This window comes from Rhinolophus ferrumequinum, chromosome 21 (assembly GCF_004115265.2).
Source record: "Rhinolophus ferrumequinum isolate MPI-CBG mRhiFer1 chromosome 21, mRhiFer1_v1.p, whole genome shotgun sequence".
Classification (NCBI taxonomy): domain Eukaryota; kingdom Metazoa; phylum Chordata; class Mammalia; order Chiroptera; family Rhinolophidae; genus Rhinolophus; species Rhinolophus ferrumequinum.
Genome location: NC_046304.1, coordinates 36,833,401 through 36,849,149, shown reverse-complemented (window position 1 = coordinate 36,849,149; position 15,749 = coordinate 36,833,401). Strand labels below are relative to the sequence as shown.

Below are 15,749 nucleotides of genomic sequence, written 5' to 3'. Positions count from 1 at the left end.
CTCACATTTCAGGTACCACTTTGCTATATTCACACACATGTGCGCGCACACACACAATAAATATACGTGTTTCACAAAGGCATGTCCCAGGCCATATGTGCAGCTACTTCCCAAGCAGACCCTGCTTGAAGGCCCCTAAAAGGAACAGGATGTCCTACCACCTACTGCGGAGGGCAAGGCTAGAGCATTGGGAAGAGAGCCTGGAGACAAAGGGGATTTAAAGAAATGCTTTTCCTTTATTTGGCTTAGGGACCTAAACCTTAATCAACAGTCTCCCCCCACTTACCTGGGCCTTGGCCCCAGAAGGAGGGAGAGAGCTCTGTGAAGAGTGGCCGGGGGGGCTGAGAGAGCAAGGTTGGCATCACTTGGTTCTTTACTGCCTGCTGTTGGCAGCAGCCTGTGGTGCATCGGGGAGACCAGGTGGCTGCGGATACCACCACCAGGTCAGAGCCGGTGAGCTGAGTGAGGATGGAACAGTGCCGGTGCCAGCACAGCAGGGGCCAGTGGGATGCAGGGACCTGGGGCTGCCTCTGGAACTGGGGAGGAGCTAGGAACCCAGGAGACTGCCAGACAGGAGGGCGCTCCCCCAGAGTGCAGCTGCTCGGGGCACAGCGCCTCCAGGCTGCCTGTGACCTCCCAGAAAGGGGCCTCCACCCAAGAAATCAGTGCCTGGTACAGAGGTAGGGGTGGGGGAGGGACACTGGGAAATGACCAGGAATCCAGTTGTACAACGTGATCACAAATCGTGGGGTTGACACCAAAAGCTCACAGCCTGGTGTGCCCAGGACGGCAAGATCAAAAATGACCCCTCAGAGTCAAATCTCAGCACAACCCCCAGTCAGGAATCCAGGCAAGCGGAGCTGTGGAATGTGGTTGAAAATTTGCCGCCTTTTCTCAACTTCAGGGCAGTGCCTCCCCTCACTCAATTAGTAAATCAAATCCAGATGCAAACCCAATCTGCCCGATGCCCTAGGAAAGGCCCCAGCTTTACACACCAGCTGATCCCAGATATAGTCCTGGCCCAGCAGGGCTATCCTGGCTCCCTCCCTTCAGAAGCCAGTATTTCCCCACCAGGAGTCGGAACACAGACAGACAGCACAGCCTTTTGGGACAGGGAGTCTCCCTAGGAAGAGGCTTCGGGGAGAGGAGAGTAATTAGCTGACCCTTCACCACCTTTTTACCACGTAGGACAGGCCTCCCCACCCCTTGGTACATCCCTGTCTCTAATTGTAAATAAAACAACCAAACACAGGTATCTAGGATTTTTCGTTTTGTTCTGTTTTGTTAAAAAAAAAAAAAAAAAAAAAAGACAAGACAAGACAAGACATCATGGCCAACTGATAGGTCCCTAAGTCTCCTTTCATCCAGTCAAGCCAGAAAATGCCCAGGGGGTAGGGAAGTGTAGGGGAGGGAGATGTGGGAGAAGGAGGTGTAGGGAGGGAGGCAGAGCCACAGGCTGTAAGCCACTGAAGGATGGAGTCCTCCTGGTGATGTCATGGCTCTGACCACAGATGGAAGGAAGTCCCTCGGCCCACAGCACGCCGGCCCTTTTCTCCATCAGGCACATGCAGTCCGCTCACGCATTCTTTCCTCTGACCCTGACCACTCCGAGATGCACTGCACAGCCCCAGCCCTCTGTCCTACAGGCCCTCCTCTGACCCTCTCCCATCCCCCTCGCAGGGTCTCAGGTGTCAGGCAACCAAGCAGAGGGCACTACACACAACCCAAAGGCAGGCTTATCTCTGCAGCTCCTTGCCCCTGCAGGGACCTGGGGAGGGAGAGCGGGGAGCTTGGCGGGCCTTAGCTTTGACCACTGACCCATCTGCTTCCCCACACCCTCCCTGTGGCCTCCACTTTCTGACTAGATTGAGAGGGACAGTGGTGACGGTCCATGTTGACGGGAGGCCATTCCTCTAATTATGGGAATGAGACTTCTCCCACAGACTTGTAGGAGTGGCTCCACATGTTCAAATCAGAGGAAATCAGAATACGAGCCCCGTGCTGAAAACTAGAGCTGGCATGTAGTATGTGGTCAATCAATGTTTTCAGATGGCGGAATGAATGAATGAATCCAGGATCAATCTGGAAATATACCAGGGCTCCCCGCTGCTATTCTCGGACCTCTCGGGCTATCTAAGCCCAAAGAGGACACCCCTAGGCTCCGGCTCACCCCAAGGGCACACCCATGCTCATAAACACACACATACACACACACACAAACAAACACCCGAGGGAAACTTCTGGGCCAGAGGCAGAGCTAGGACTCAGACCCAGGCCCCAGGTCAGCTCTGCAGCCCCCAGGGGAAGGGGTGGCAGGGGGCACTGAGCCCCCTGCCGACGGTAGGGCTCACTCTCGGAAGCTGTCCGCCAACTGGTGGCAGTCCAGCTCCCCCTTCGGCTCCAGGTCCCCCGGAAGCTTCACCCCTGTCTTCCGGTCCACACACCAGCACTTGCCGCGCTGCCCATCCAGGGCTGGGTGGCACTGCCAAGACAAGGGCATGAGAGGTCAGTTCCCAGGCAGCCGCTCAACACCCCCCCAGCCCCCAAGTCAGACAGTTGCTTGAAGACGGCCGGAGGATGGAGGCTCTTTCATGAGCGCAAGCCCACTGAGCTCACTGGAGTAGAGAGAACTGACCAAGAAGGAAAGGTCCAGAGGGTTGGAAACGGCAGCGTCTTTTAAAGAAAGATTGACAGCCGACCTGGAGGGGAGACTGGATCCATAGGATTTAGAGGTACGGCTGGATTTGAAAGGCTCGGGTTCAGAGATTTGGAGTGTGTTCTGACTGGGGTGGGACTTTAAGGGTGGGATTAATAGCAGGATCCCAGCTGAAGTGAAGGAGGATCAAGGGAAGAGCCGCACATGAACTGGAAATTCTGATGAAAACATGAGTTGGGTAAAGCTTGGAGCCCGGGTCAGAAATAGAATTGAGATAAAGACAGAGGTCAAGGCAACTAAAGCAGGTGGGCTAAGGTCTGGGTTGGGGTTCGACTGGGGAAAGAGGGAGGGCAGGGGGCAAAAGTGTATTTCAGAGTTAGGATTAGAGTTGGAGTGAAGGTTGTCTCAAGGGTCAGAATTGGTCTGGGGATAAAGGGTCAAGTGTGAGAACTTTCAGTGGAATAAAAATTGGGGGAAGAAAACCCATAGAACTGTTCAACACGAAGCGTGAACCCTAGTGAAAAGGGTGGACTTTAGTTAATAATAATGTGCCAATATTAGTTCCTCCGTTGTAACAAATGTACCACACGAATGCAAGATGTCAATACGGAAAACTGGGGGTGCGGGAGTAGATGGGAACCCTGTTCTTCCTGCTCAACTTTTCTGTAAACCGAAAACTGCTCTCTAACAAATGAAGTCTATTAATTTTTTTTTTAATTAGGGAAAAAAGCTTTTAAAATTTGGGGGGAAAAGTTTTTTAAAAATTGGGACAAAAATAAAATTTAGGATAAAGGTTGGAGATAGGTTTGGCATTGGTTTTGGGGGCCCTCCCTGGGCTTCCCCTCCTCGCGCGCCACCCATAACCTCCGCACGCCATCCCGGAAGTGCACTCAGGAGCAGCGTTTCTCCTCCGAGCTGGGCCTCTGCTGGCTGAGTGGCAACCCACTTTCTGGATTTGTCTATAGAGCATGAAGTGTGAGAATCTGTGTGACTACACCCCAAAGAACTGGAGAAGGCGATCCAGGCCAAGGCTCCCCAGGCAACACCCCGCATGAGGCACCCCAGTGCCCTGCCAAGATATGCCACCCTTCCAAGGGGGTCCAACTCTGACTGGCCAGAGATGGGGCTGGAGCAGGCCAACCTTCCTGAACACCCCAGCTTCCTAGAGGCTTGTGGGAGGAACTCATGATCCGAGGGTGTGAGGGAACTCAGAGGTTCCCTACATTCCTGTCTTCTCTCTTGCTCCTATCTCCAGCTGGAAGATCTCATTTCACCTCCATCCTGGCTGTACCCCAGGTGGTTTGGCTGCTCAGCTTGGGGGAAGGGGCAGCCTGAGTTTTCTCCTTAACCCCTCTGGACTTAGCCTCTCCATTCCCAGGTGAGACCTCAGACACTGCACGACAAAGGAGAATGAATCACAGGGAGTAGGGGGACTGAGAGAATGCCGGGAGGCAGAGATTGGCCGGAATATTAGGTCGACATCACAGATGTTGAATCAAGAGGTGATGGAAATAGCCCTGGACGGGGAGGAAAGATAGGTGGTCTGCCATTAACTCACTCTGTGGCTTTGGGCCTCAGTCTCCTCATTTCCAAAACGAGTGAGGTGGACAAAATGAGCCGAAGTCCTAAGGCTGGGGGAGGGCCCTCGGGGTTAGGTGTGGGTTGGGGAGCCTCCCTGCTCCTGGGACCTCCATGCTGGACAACGCTGTGGAGAGGCCAGCGATGCCCCCGGAGCTGAGGCCAGGGCCCCGCAGGAGGGAGATGGAGACCCACCTGCTTGGGGTGGAAGTTGCCATTGCGGTCGCAGTTGGGGATGGGAATGATGTAGAGGTCCTCGTGGGTGCGGCTCTGTGAGGCGGCCAGCCGCTCCAACGCCCGGTGCAGCTCGCTCTGGCAGGAGCCCTGCGGCTGGAGAAGAGGCGGCATGAGATGGCTCATCAGAAGGGAGATAGGGAGGAGAAGGATACAGTGCTGGGGGTCAGATCGCGACGGAAGACCCTGACAGAGGGTCAAGGCCTCAGGCCAGGCAGGGCTCAGTGAGGCCAAGGGCACGGCGGGGACACTGGTGGGGAGGGGAGAGCAAAGGGACCCTGAAGAGAGGATCTTGAGTCAAAGAACTTCTAAAAAGGAGAGGCGTGAAGTGAAGGGACCTTCTGGGGGAAAGGGCTGTGGAAACACCTGTGGAGAAGGACTTAGAAAGGGGTGATTTCTAAGCAGGAGAGATGGATCAAATCGCATAATCAACAACTTGTAAGACCCAGGCATGGATCCTTCAGAACCACCCATCAGAAAGGACATTTACCAGACCTGGGAGCAGGGTCCCAAGGCCCCTGCTATGTACAGCATTAGCCCTTTAGATACTGAGGCCTGGGGTGGACAATCCAAGAGAAGGGCCATGAAACACCAGGAGGCTTGGGGCAACCACTATTTACCAACCAGTACAGAAGTATTTCAGTATTTAACAAGCACTTCAGCAATACCAATGTATAGAACTGCTGAGCAGGAATGGAATGTCAAGGAAAGGAATGAGGACTCTCTGGGTCTTGGTGGCACATACTAGGTACGTCTTGCACAAAGAATGTTTACTGAACGAACGTAGTCCAGATCTAGTGGTGATGGTGGTGGTGATGGTGGTGGTGCTGGTGGTGGTGCTGGTGGTGCTGTGTGTGCCTGTGCACGTGGGCATCTGAGGTCAGAGCTCCTCACCATAGGCCGAGTCTCCTCTCGGGGCACCCCGATGACTTTCATCTTGCCTCCACTCATGGTCCGGTCTCGAATTTTGGCGAAGTGCTTCTGCAGGCACCTGCGGTCATGGGCGCTGCAAGGGCTGAAGCTGTTGTTGGGGTGATCACCCTCATCCTTGTCTGCAGTCAGGCCAAAATGGGGAGAGGTAAGCACCGGGAAAGGACAGGGCAGCATAGCAACCCAGCCTCCCACCTGTTTTCTTCTTCTTGGGGATTCTCCAGTCTAGCACTGGGGAAGAACAGGGGGGCTGGGGGCAGGAAGAGGTGAAAGCAGCACCCTGATCTCCTTCCCACTCCCCTGGATCTCTGCAGGCGAATATGCCTCTTGAAGTCCTTGACTTGTCCCTCACCCCACCCAGTCCAGCCCTCAGATGAGTCACCAGCTACAGCTGCCCAGACAGCAGAAGGATCCCCTGGGCCCTGCAGGGAGGTCTGAGGCAGGCAGGGGGGCCCCCTGCTGGATCTTGTCTCCCTCCAGTCAGCTCCTTTTACCATCCCCCTCTCCGTCTGCTCTCTCTTCCTGTCTCCTTTCCTGCTCTTTTCAGTGTCTGGCTGTGCCAGCCAGGGGATCCCCAGAGCTGTCAGCTCTGCTGTCCCTCTTCCAAATGGCCAAAATCAAAGTTTCCACGGGTGATGAGAAATCTGGCCCAAAAGGCTCTCCCCACTGGCTGGATGGGAGAGAAGTGGGAATGGGTGTGTATGCCTGCATGTGAGAGAGTGTGTGTGTGCACGCGCACACACGCGTATGCATGTACACACAAGCACGCTTGTATAAAGTTCTGTGTGGCCCCAAGACCAGCAGAATAATCTCCACAATCCTTCAGTCCCCCACCCTTAGACATCAGACCCCATCGAAAGTCCACGTCTGTTGCCCAGAGCCAGGACACTAGGGATCTGGAGAAACCCACCCCCCGCCCAGATCTCCTGAAGACTCTGTCTGAACTCAAAAACCAACCCCATCCAGAAGTCCCACCACTGTAACTGCTGCTCCTCCCTCCAGGCAGCCAAAACCGGAATACAAGGCTGAGCTGGAGAAAGAGGTTGCAAGATCTCTCTGCGATCAGAGCCACCTCTGAAATGCTCAGGCTTGGCAGCTCGCTGCCGGCCTGAGTGCAAAGCCCCTGCCAGCATTCCAGATGTTGGCAGCCAGACAGAAGGTTACATCTGGTTTGCGTCAGGATTTTTTTTTTTCCTGAGGAGTTAGCAGGTTCCTCCATGCATGGCAGCGGTCCCAGAGCTGCCTCTGGGTCAAATGGTATTTTTCCGCCTAACCAAAGTGAGTTGGGGGTTAGTTCTCTTTTTATTCTCCTATTTCTGGGGGTGTCGGGGGAAGAATGTGGATAAAGGAAAACCAGGCAAGGAAGACTTGATCCTCTCAGAAAGTTTTTGTCAACATTCCACACCAAAGGTTATTTATAAAATTGAGTCACCAAGGATAGGAAGAAGGCTTTGTCACGAGTGGAGGGCTGGCTTTCAAAGAGGAATCAAAGGAAAGGAATAGATGGAGCAGATAGATATACTCCAACCTTCCGCATATTTAACATCCCAAGGACAGTCCAGAAGGCATGTCATCAGATGACCCAGAGATGACATCAAGTTCCTCCTGAAGGTCAACCAAGGAGAAGGCAGTATAGCCAGACCTCCCAGCTGATGGGGGTGGCAAAAGAAGGGGCAAATATATTTCAGAAGACCAGGATTGTGCGAAAGGGGCCATAAGATGAACCCCGAGCCCTCAGTCAGGAACCAGAAAAAAGATCTGGGATCCAGGCTCTTCCCTGAAGAGCCTCCCAAGAAGTCTTTTGGCTAAAAAGGCCCAAGCTGGCCAGTGACCTCCCCTCCACGTCCACTTTGCACAGAGTCATGAGACTTGTGGGGGTCAAAGGGGTGTAGGCTGGAGCTGGGGAATGGAGAGAACAAGGAAATGGAAGACCTCCAAAAATTAGAGCCAAATCGTGGCTCGACAGAGGCTGAGCTGAGATGTCAGCAAAGGTACCACCACGTTACCTGGGAAAGGCTAGACGGGATCACAGGGACTCATTTGCCACAGCCCACAGCACCAACTAGAGAGAGGCCCTTCAACCCTGGAAAGGTCTTGTTGTCTTTCCTTTGAGCTTGCTTTCTTTTCATGACCATAAAGGAAAGCCCCACTTTGCAGTGCCACCTATTCCTCTTGGTAAATGGGCAGAATGTGCTTAGGTGCGAGGAGTAAGAAAGAGTTTTCCAATGAACGGGGCTGCCTCCAGCGGTAGAGAGCCCCGCACCCTGGAGGGGTGGAGTGTCAGAGTGGCTGAGGACTCAAGAATCTAGAGAGATCTGAAGTAGAAGTTCAACTGCAATGGGGCTTTCCAATGTTGAACTTCTATGCGTTCGCAGTTCACAAATGACTAATGCTCATGGTATCATTGACGGATATTTGGGATGTTTATCCCTTAACTTAGGAGGTACTGGGTCTGCTCACCGAAACCTGGGACTGCCTGGAGCCTGGAAGCAGAGCTTATGTTCCTGGGTTGGTAGGACCCCCGTCACATAGAGGAGGGTGCCTGGGGAAGCCGAGTAGGCAGCATGCCTGGACTCCCCCTTCTTGGTTTCCCCACCGTCAAGCACACTTATGCCTGACTTGTGTGTACGCTTAGAGTAGAACACACCAAAGCAGGGAGCGTAGCTCCTTACTTACTCTCCTGGGGACATCAGTACACAGAATATATCATATCTGATCACTCAGACGCAGACAGGCCAGGACTCAAGAATCACAAACATATACAAACAATCACATGTCCAGACACATACTCACCCACACATTCATACCCACATGCACTCGGTACTCTGACCTGGCCCTGGGCAGAGACACAGACCTGAGGCAGGACACACGGGTCATATACCCTGGCTTGTTGACTTTCTGTTTAATCTGTAACCTTTCCTTGCCCAGACTTGCTTGTCCTATCCCAGGATCCACCCATAGGCACTGGGTTTGGGAGGGTGAGGGTTGTAGCCTTGGGTCTTTGGAGAATGTTAACCTTCCCACCTGCAAAACTGGCTCAATACTTGTTACTTCCCTGCTCATGCAGGTGTTCCAGGGTCCAGTGCTGCTCACCTAGGCGGTGTCCTCTAGAAAACCTCAATCCTGGTGGGTTCTCCTCTGAGTTGGAAGGAGCCAAAATCAGACCTAGCCCCCTGAAAGTTCTGATCTCCTGAATTCCAGAAGGTGTGTTTGGGAGGTGGGGATTCCAAGGGAAGCCAGGTAGACTCCTTCAGCCCCTGCTTAGAGCTAGGCCAATGACATGCAGCCACAGAGGGAAACTTGGTTTTTGCTCCAGCAACAGAGGAAGGGAAAGCATCCACAGAAAAAAGAGGTTTCACAGCTTTGGCACCACTGGCTGCAAAGTTCATGGTCAAAGCTAGAGGATTTTCTCTTTCTCACTGCCTTATTTCATCTCCATGATTTCTCCTTAACTCCAGACACCCAGGGTGAGGATGTGAGGGGGTGGGCCGAGACACTTCAGGTCATGACCTGGAGGGTCACCCACCTGCCCTGAAAGAAAGACATTCTCCCTCTTCCCCTGGACTCTTGCTGGAGAAGCCAAGACCACCATGCTGGTCTTGAGCTCTGGCTCAACGGGTGTCCCCCTCACTGCTATGACATGCTGCTGGCCTCAAGAGTCAGAGAGAACGACAGCTGGCCCATTCTCCCCATGTTTACAGCAGCAAAAGACTCCAAAGTCCACCCTACCCTCTCACCTCCTCTGAGTGTCCCCCTAGCTTTCCTCCCTTGTCCTACCTAAGTCCCAACATCAGAGGAGGATTTAAGCTTCAACTGAAATCTACCCAGCTTCCTCTTCACCACCATCCTCATCATCACTCCAATTTATTGAGCTCTTACTCCATGCCAGACACCCCAACCCTGTGAGGCAGGTCCTACGGTCATCCCCTTTTCACAGAGGAGGAGATGAAGTAGACTGGGTGTGGGGGAAGGAGGAGAGACTTATCTCTGCAGCTCCTCTGTCTTTAAATGGAAAGACTCCTGATACCCGAGGCACCAATCATTCTGGCTTGGCCAATGCTAAAGAAAAAATGTTCAGTGGCTATGCTCCTCCTTCCCCTCTGCCCCGAGGCACAGACTTTCTGGGAAGGCCCTGTTTCCAGGACATGACTGGATTCCCAGTACTGAAGTAGGGGGGACAGGATTTGCTGTGTTGACTAAAAATTAACCCGGCCTGCATGTTCCCTAACCCTGTCCCAGAGGGACCCAGAACACAGTTTAGGAACTCCCCAGTCCAAACGCTGATCCCACTGTCCACTCCCCCAGATTCCATGAGTCGAGGGTCAGTACACTTCTGCAGAATTGTGGACCGCTGACGCACAAGTCCCACCCGACCCCCACCTCTGGCGGCCTCCAAGTTGTTGTTAATCCACAACATTTTCTGTCTTGGAAAGCTGGGACAGGAAGGTGGGGGTGGTTAGGCTGGAGATGGAAGGGGGAGACCTGCCCCTAATAGGCCCCTAATAGGCAGCTGGACCATAGCAGTTCAAGGGAGGGGGCATGTTCCTCCCCCAGTCACCTGCTGAAGTACAGCCCCAAGAGGAAAAGGCAGAAAGAAGAGCCCGACCCCTCTGCCAGACAAGAGGCTTAGATCCCCAAGCCTTGGGACCTAGGAGGGACAGCGGCCTATTGACAGTGGAAGGCAAACGAGAATAGCAGGGATAGGGGCCAAGCCCTGCACACCTCATCTCACCAGACACCCTAAGGGCTGCTGCACAACTCTTGGGGGTGACTTTCACCTGGTGCCCTGTGACCCAGGCTGTGCCAGGGGCACTTCTGTGGGAGGTAAGAGGGCAGGGATACAGCTTGCCAAGTAGGTACCTAGTCTCCCCAGGCTCCTCCAGACTTCCCCTTTCCCTCTCCACATAGCTGCACACACTGCATAGGCTGCATGGGTGGAGGATGAGGCAAGCGAGGAGGGGGGAGGGGCGTTAGAGACCTGGGCCCTGTAATCCAAAGGGGACCTAAAGTAACCTTTGGAGGCTGGTTTGCATAATATCCACGGGACAATCGAAAACTGTTCGTGCCATGCCTGCCCAAAGTTCCTAGGAAAACAGACTTTTCTCCACTACAGGATGGGGTATTTCTACCCAGCCAAGGAAAACTGGATGCCCAAGACCGTCTGAGGGCTCTGCTGCCCCATGTTCAAGTTGGTGAGAGAGGAGCAGGCTACCAGACATCCTAATCTGGTGCCAGACACCCGCTGGCCAGTGGAGGAGGGAGATACAAAGGGAATGTGGTCCTTTTATACCCAGGGAGCCCGAAGGCCCAGCCCTCACTCCCAGCCTGGTCTGGTACCAGTACCCCTCCTATCCCACTGGCACTGGCATCTCTGCCCCCAGGATCAGCGACTTAATCCCCCAGAACCCCCCCTTCCCAGATGTACTGGGTGCCAGGCTGGCATTTCTCCTAGAATGTTTTCTGCTGACCCATCTCTCACTGCCCAGGGGCAGGAAGGGCAGAGAGGCCCAAGGCACAGACCCCTGGGGTCCACCTCCTTCCTGTTTTCCCTGCATCCTGCTCTCCTCTGGCTAACAAGCTGCAGAGGATTGAGGAAGTGGAGCGGTCTGGGACCCAGAGCAGGAAGCTTGGGGCCAGAGTCCCAGCATCCGGACTGCAACAATGGAAGCTTCAAGCACCAGGAAAAGAGACAGACCCAGATAGAGGCACAGGGAGAGCAAAACAGTCAGAGAGAGAACAAGAAATAGAGGCAGACATACAGAAAGGCAGAGAGAGGGGAGGGAGAAGGAAAGGGAGGGGGGAGGGGGGAGAGAGAGAGAGATTCCAAAAGTAACAGAAAGACAAGAACAAAGAAAGAGAAACAGTGGCACACAGAAAAAGCAAAAGAAACTGAGATGAGAGAGAGAAGCAGGGCAACAGAAACAGAAAAAGGGAATAAGATAGAGAAAGAGAAAGCAACGGATAATGGGCAGAAGATACAGAGGAAGACGAACTCAAGAATGCTGTTAATGAAACTAGAGGTTGAAAGATGCAGCAGCAAACAAAGAATAAGAGAAAGAAGGAAAGAGACTGAGAAAGATTATAAGGAGAAACTGAGAGGCTCTCTGAAAAATGGAAAGAGAAAGTGTAAGAATGAATTTAGGGCAAAGGGCCTTCTAAGCCTGTCTCCCTCTCTCTCTTCTCTGCTCCCTATCTCACACCCGTTAGATTTCTGTAGCGCTGGTCTGGGAGCCAAGACTTGCTTCTTTCTGACACCTCCAATGGCACCTGCCAAAAGGAAGGAGCGGGGTGCCTGTGTACCAGGGCAGGAGGAGATGCCCAGGCCTGGTAGTGACCCCTGTCTTCCATGTATCTCTCAAACAGCTAGGTGAGCTGGCCTGGGGCTTTGGGGAAGGGCAACTTTTATGCCCCCACCACCCAAACCCCTCTAATTTGCATGTCCCACTCCACCCACCTCAATGCCAAAAGTCCAAGCCCTGGCGTCTCAGGGCTTCCCTGGGGTTTCACCTGTGGCCAGGGTGAGGGGAGGCCCCTGGATCAGGAACAGAAAGCCCGGCCACCACCACACCACCACCATCCCCATCCTCCAGTTATCTGGCTCACTTGGAGGCTGTGGGCTGGGCCAGGTCACTTAATTTTCCACACTTGCACCAGCAGCCACGACGACTCTTCCCAAATAGCCATCCTTGGCAGGTCTGAGATGGAGGGATGGGACAGAGTCCTCCTTGACGGTGGCAACAGGCTGCTAGGGACTCGATAGCAGTTTCTTTGGCTGAGCCTGTCCCATGCCAGTAGGGCCCTGCCACGTACCTGCCTTCTCCTTAACTCACAGGGGATTTTAAAGGGCCTTCCAGACCAGCCCGACTGGGGAAGGGGCTTTTGGAAGGGGTGCACGTCAGGGAAGGCGTGCAAGGACAGGGGCACCTTACCAGAGGGCTGCAGGCTTTCCTGGATCGCCTCGATCTCCGCCAGCTCCATGCACACGCCTTGCCCGTGCATCAGCGTATGCAGGGGCTTCTCCACCCCCCGGGGCGGGTAGCAGCGCAGGCCCGAGCCGCAGCGGGGGGTATACACCCCGCAGGGCATCCCCTTGCCCAGGGCGCAAGTGGCGCAACAGCCGCAGCCGGGCTCCCGCACCAGCTCCTCGCAACCCACGGGGGGGCGGCAGCGCGCCAGCTTCTCTTCGGAGCAGGGCGGGCAGTGGATGGCTTCGTCGCCCAGGCTCGGCCCGGGCCCGGAGGCCAGCAGCAGCGCGGCCACGAGGCAGAGGGACAGCATGACCGGGCGAGGACGCCGCACCGGCGCGGGGCGCGGGCGGAGAGTGAGGGCACGCGGGCTGGCAGCAGGGGGCACACAGGGGCAGCACCCGGCGCGCCTGGAGGACCCGACCCGGAGAGCGCGTGGAGACCGGGCGGTCCCGCTGGCGGACAGGGACGAAACCAGGGAAGTTAGCAAGCAGGATGCAGGGGAGCGAGCCTGGCTGCCGAGGCGCTGCGCCGCATCCTCGGCTGAGCCCAGGAGGCGGGCGGCGGGGGCACAGGGGGCTGAGCGGCTGCCCCGGACCGGCTCCCGCGGACTTTATACCGGCCCCTAGCCACACCCCCAGCGCCTTCCCAGAGGTGGGGGAGCGGGCTGGGTTGGGGGAGGGCGAAGGGGAGAGGGAGACGCGGCCGTTAGGGGGAGGGGGCGCTGTCCTGACTCGCCGCCGCCGCCGCAACATCTGAAAGTCCTTTTCTGCCCAAGAAGGAAGCGGCGCAGTTTGGAAGCCCTGCTGGGCGCCGAGAGCGCCTCGGAACCAGAGCCCGGGAGAGGAGAGAAGAGAGAGGAGACGCGAACGGGCTGTTCTTTGACTGCCTCCCTGGACTTGGGAGGATTCTTTCTGGACCCACCGCGGCAGCCTGCAGTCGCCCTACTGTGAACAACCTCAGAGCCTGGACTCCCGGCTCCAAGGACTCAGTCTCCCCAGCCAGAGTCCTTTCCGCTCCCCCCCCCGTGCTTCCGGTCTTGACCACTGGAGACCAAGTCGGGTGAGGTGGTGGAAGGGGTACAGGCACCCAACGAGGGTCTCAGAAGTGTGAAGAGAACCTACTAAGACATAAGTAGGTTCTCTTCACACTTCCCCTTCCAACCTCCCCCAGCCCCCCCTGCCTTCCAGATGGAATCACCGAATTCCCAGCCTCTTCCTCCTTCCTGGATGTTTGCTTTTGCTGCCCAGACCCCCTCCCAGGGGGATATTGGCTGGGGAGCTTACCACTCTCAGTGTGCAAATTGTGCATTGCACAACTCCAGGGGGCGCCATTTCTTTTGTAATCATTGTAGATTTGGATAGCCGTTGTGACAGTTTTCCAGCAGATGGCAATCAAGCGTTTTGAGGAAGGGGTGCCTTTTTCTAATTTACCCAGTGTTGCACTTTGGGGTTGACTTGGCCCTCTGTGAGATCCTGTTGGTGCCTGTACCGCCAGCCTTGTCTCAATCCCGCTGATTGGGAGGATAACATCTGGAGCAGGGACCCATTTCCTAGGTTCTCTCTCAGGTCCTCCTAATACCCATCCTCCCCAACAAAGGCTTCTGCTCTTCTGCAACTGGTGTCAGGGTAAGGACACCTGTCCAGGCATAATCGGTGACCCACTGTGCAATTTTTGGGGCTTGGCCTAGAAAGCTGCAGGGCAGCCAAGCGGAAGCACAGATCAGAGACCCTCTCTCTGCTATCTCTCCCAGGGCAGGGGTCTTCCAGTCTCACAGGGATTAGGCCATCTCCCCCTTTTGGCAAGTGCAGGCTATCCCGGTAATAGGAGGAAGAGAGGAGCTGGAAGCTGGACCTGTAGGGACAGAACCAAAAGTTGCAAGCTGAGGGCACCTACTGGCAACCATCAAGACTGCAGAAGGGCTGGAGAGTCATGGCCAGAGACAAGATTATCTCACAGATGAACCAGGGTCTCTTCTGCCCCATGTACCTTAGAGAAGGGCAAACAGAGCCAGGTTTCTCAAGTCCCTGGGGGAAATCCAGCCTGTCCTTGATTCAGAAAACTGCCCCAAGCCCTCTCTCCCTCCTTCATCATACTGGACCCAGTTCTGCCACCAACTTACTGTGTGAACTTGGACACCACCCCTTGGTGCTTGAATGTCCCTAACTGTAAAATGGAGGTAGGCCTTCTCCATCTATCCTACCTCTTAAGCTCTTGTGAGAATAAAATGGGACCAGGAAAGATGGTTCTGATCCCTATGCCAGATTTGTCTCCTAGACAGCAAACCTGGGAGGGATAAAGGACGTGGAGGAAGGAGTGCAGGAGGCTGGACTGAAGCCAAGAGAAGAGCCTTGCGATAATGCATGAGTGGAAGTGGAAAGGTTTCCAGGTGAGTCAGATGCTCACACCTGTACCCCAGCACTGCCCCAATCCATTCTCTGGTGTCCCCACTCCTCTCCGTCACTGTCTGGGATGATTCCAAGGAGGCGGACGATGGACATGAGGCCGCCTTCCAAGTGCCTCCTCACCATTCATGCAACACACATTTACTGAACAGCTATGTGCGCAGGCTTTGTGCTACACACAGAGGATACAGAGATGGCCAAGACCACTCTCTGCTCTCAAGGAGCTCACTGCCTAGTGAGAAAGTAAGTCTAAGAAGTATGCCCTGGGGGTGTTTACATGGGGCACAGTGGGGACCCAGAGGCACAAGCAGTCAGTTCTACATCCACCGCACGGAAAGACTTCCTGGAGGAGGTGAACCTGAGCCCGTGTTACATGGTCTCCCATGTTAGTTAGCATCAGGCTGACCTGGATTCTAATCCCCGCTTTGCCACTGGACTCACTGGGGAACCCGAACCAAGTTTCTTACTCTCTCCGAGCTTCACAGTCCTTACCTGGACAATGGGACTTTGTGGTCAGAAAGAGAGAAGGGTGGGAGGGGACAGAGGGAGAGTAGACTGTGCAAAGTGCGTGTGTTTGTTTCCTCCTAATCCTCTAGTTTCCTCCTACTTCCTCCTAAATACTCCATAAGGCTGGAGATCCGCTGATAGCAGCACCTGCGTCTCGCGCACTGGGCGGGCAGCTCCTGGAGGACGGGGTTTAGTTTAGGACTGGGAGAGGCTGTCTACAAAGGGCATGGGATTTGGAGTCAGAGGGCCTGGGTTCACGTTGTATGTGCTGGACATGGTTCTAAGTGCTTCACTCGTATGCACTTCACCCTATGACGTAGGTGCTATCATTATGAGATTATTATTAGTGTCAGGTGTACAAAACAATATACTGATTAGACATTTCACCCCTCACAAAGTGATAACCCCAACAAGTCTCCTACCCATCTGACACCGTACAGAGCTATTTTAATACCACTGACTCTAATCCCTATG

At 54.6% G+C, this 15,749-nt stretch overlaps 1 protein-coding gene across 1 annotated transcript; it reads right to left on the bottom strand.

Annotated features, from left to right (window-relative positions):
- Positions 1–1,285: 1,285 nt before the first annotated feature.
- Positions 1,286–12,974, bottom strand: IGFBP4 (insulin like growth factor binding protein 4). Its single transcript, XM_033090441.1, has 4 exons — positions 12,328–12,974; positions 5,363–5,520; positions 4,430–4,564; positions 1,286–2,482 (listed from the first exon to the last, which is right to left on the bottom strand). Exons 1-4 carry the CDS (start codon positions 12,674–12,676, stop codon positions 2,348–2,350), a joined length of 777 nt encoding a protein of 258 aa, XP_032946332.1. The 5' UTR covers positions 12,677–12,974; the 3' UTR covers positions 1,286–2,347.
- Positions 12,975–15,749: the final 2,775 nt, after the last annotated feature.

Coding starts and splice junctions, on each gene's coding strand:
- IGFBP4 (XM_033090441.1), bottom strand. CDS start 12,676: ATGCTGTCCCTCTGCCTCGTGGCCGCGCTGCTGCTGGCCTCCGGGCCC. Junction 5,521..12,327: donor GGAAAGCCTGCAGCCCTCTG/GTAAGGTGCCCC, acceptor GCCTGACTGCAG/ACAAGGATGAGGGTGATCAC. Junction 4,565..5,362: donor GAGAGGAGACTCGGCCTATG/GTGAGGAGCTCT, acceptor CCTCTTCTCCAG/CCGCAGGGCTCCTGCCAGAG.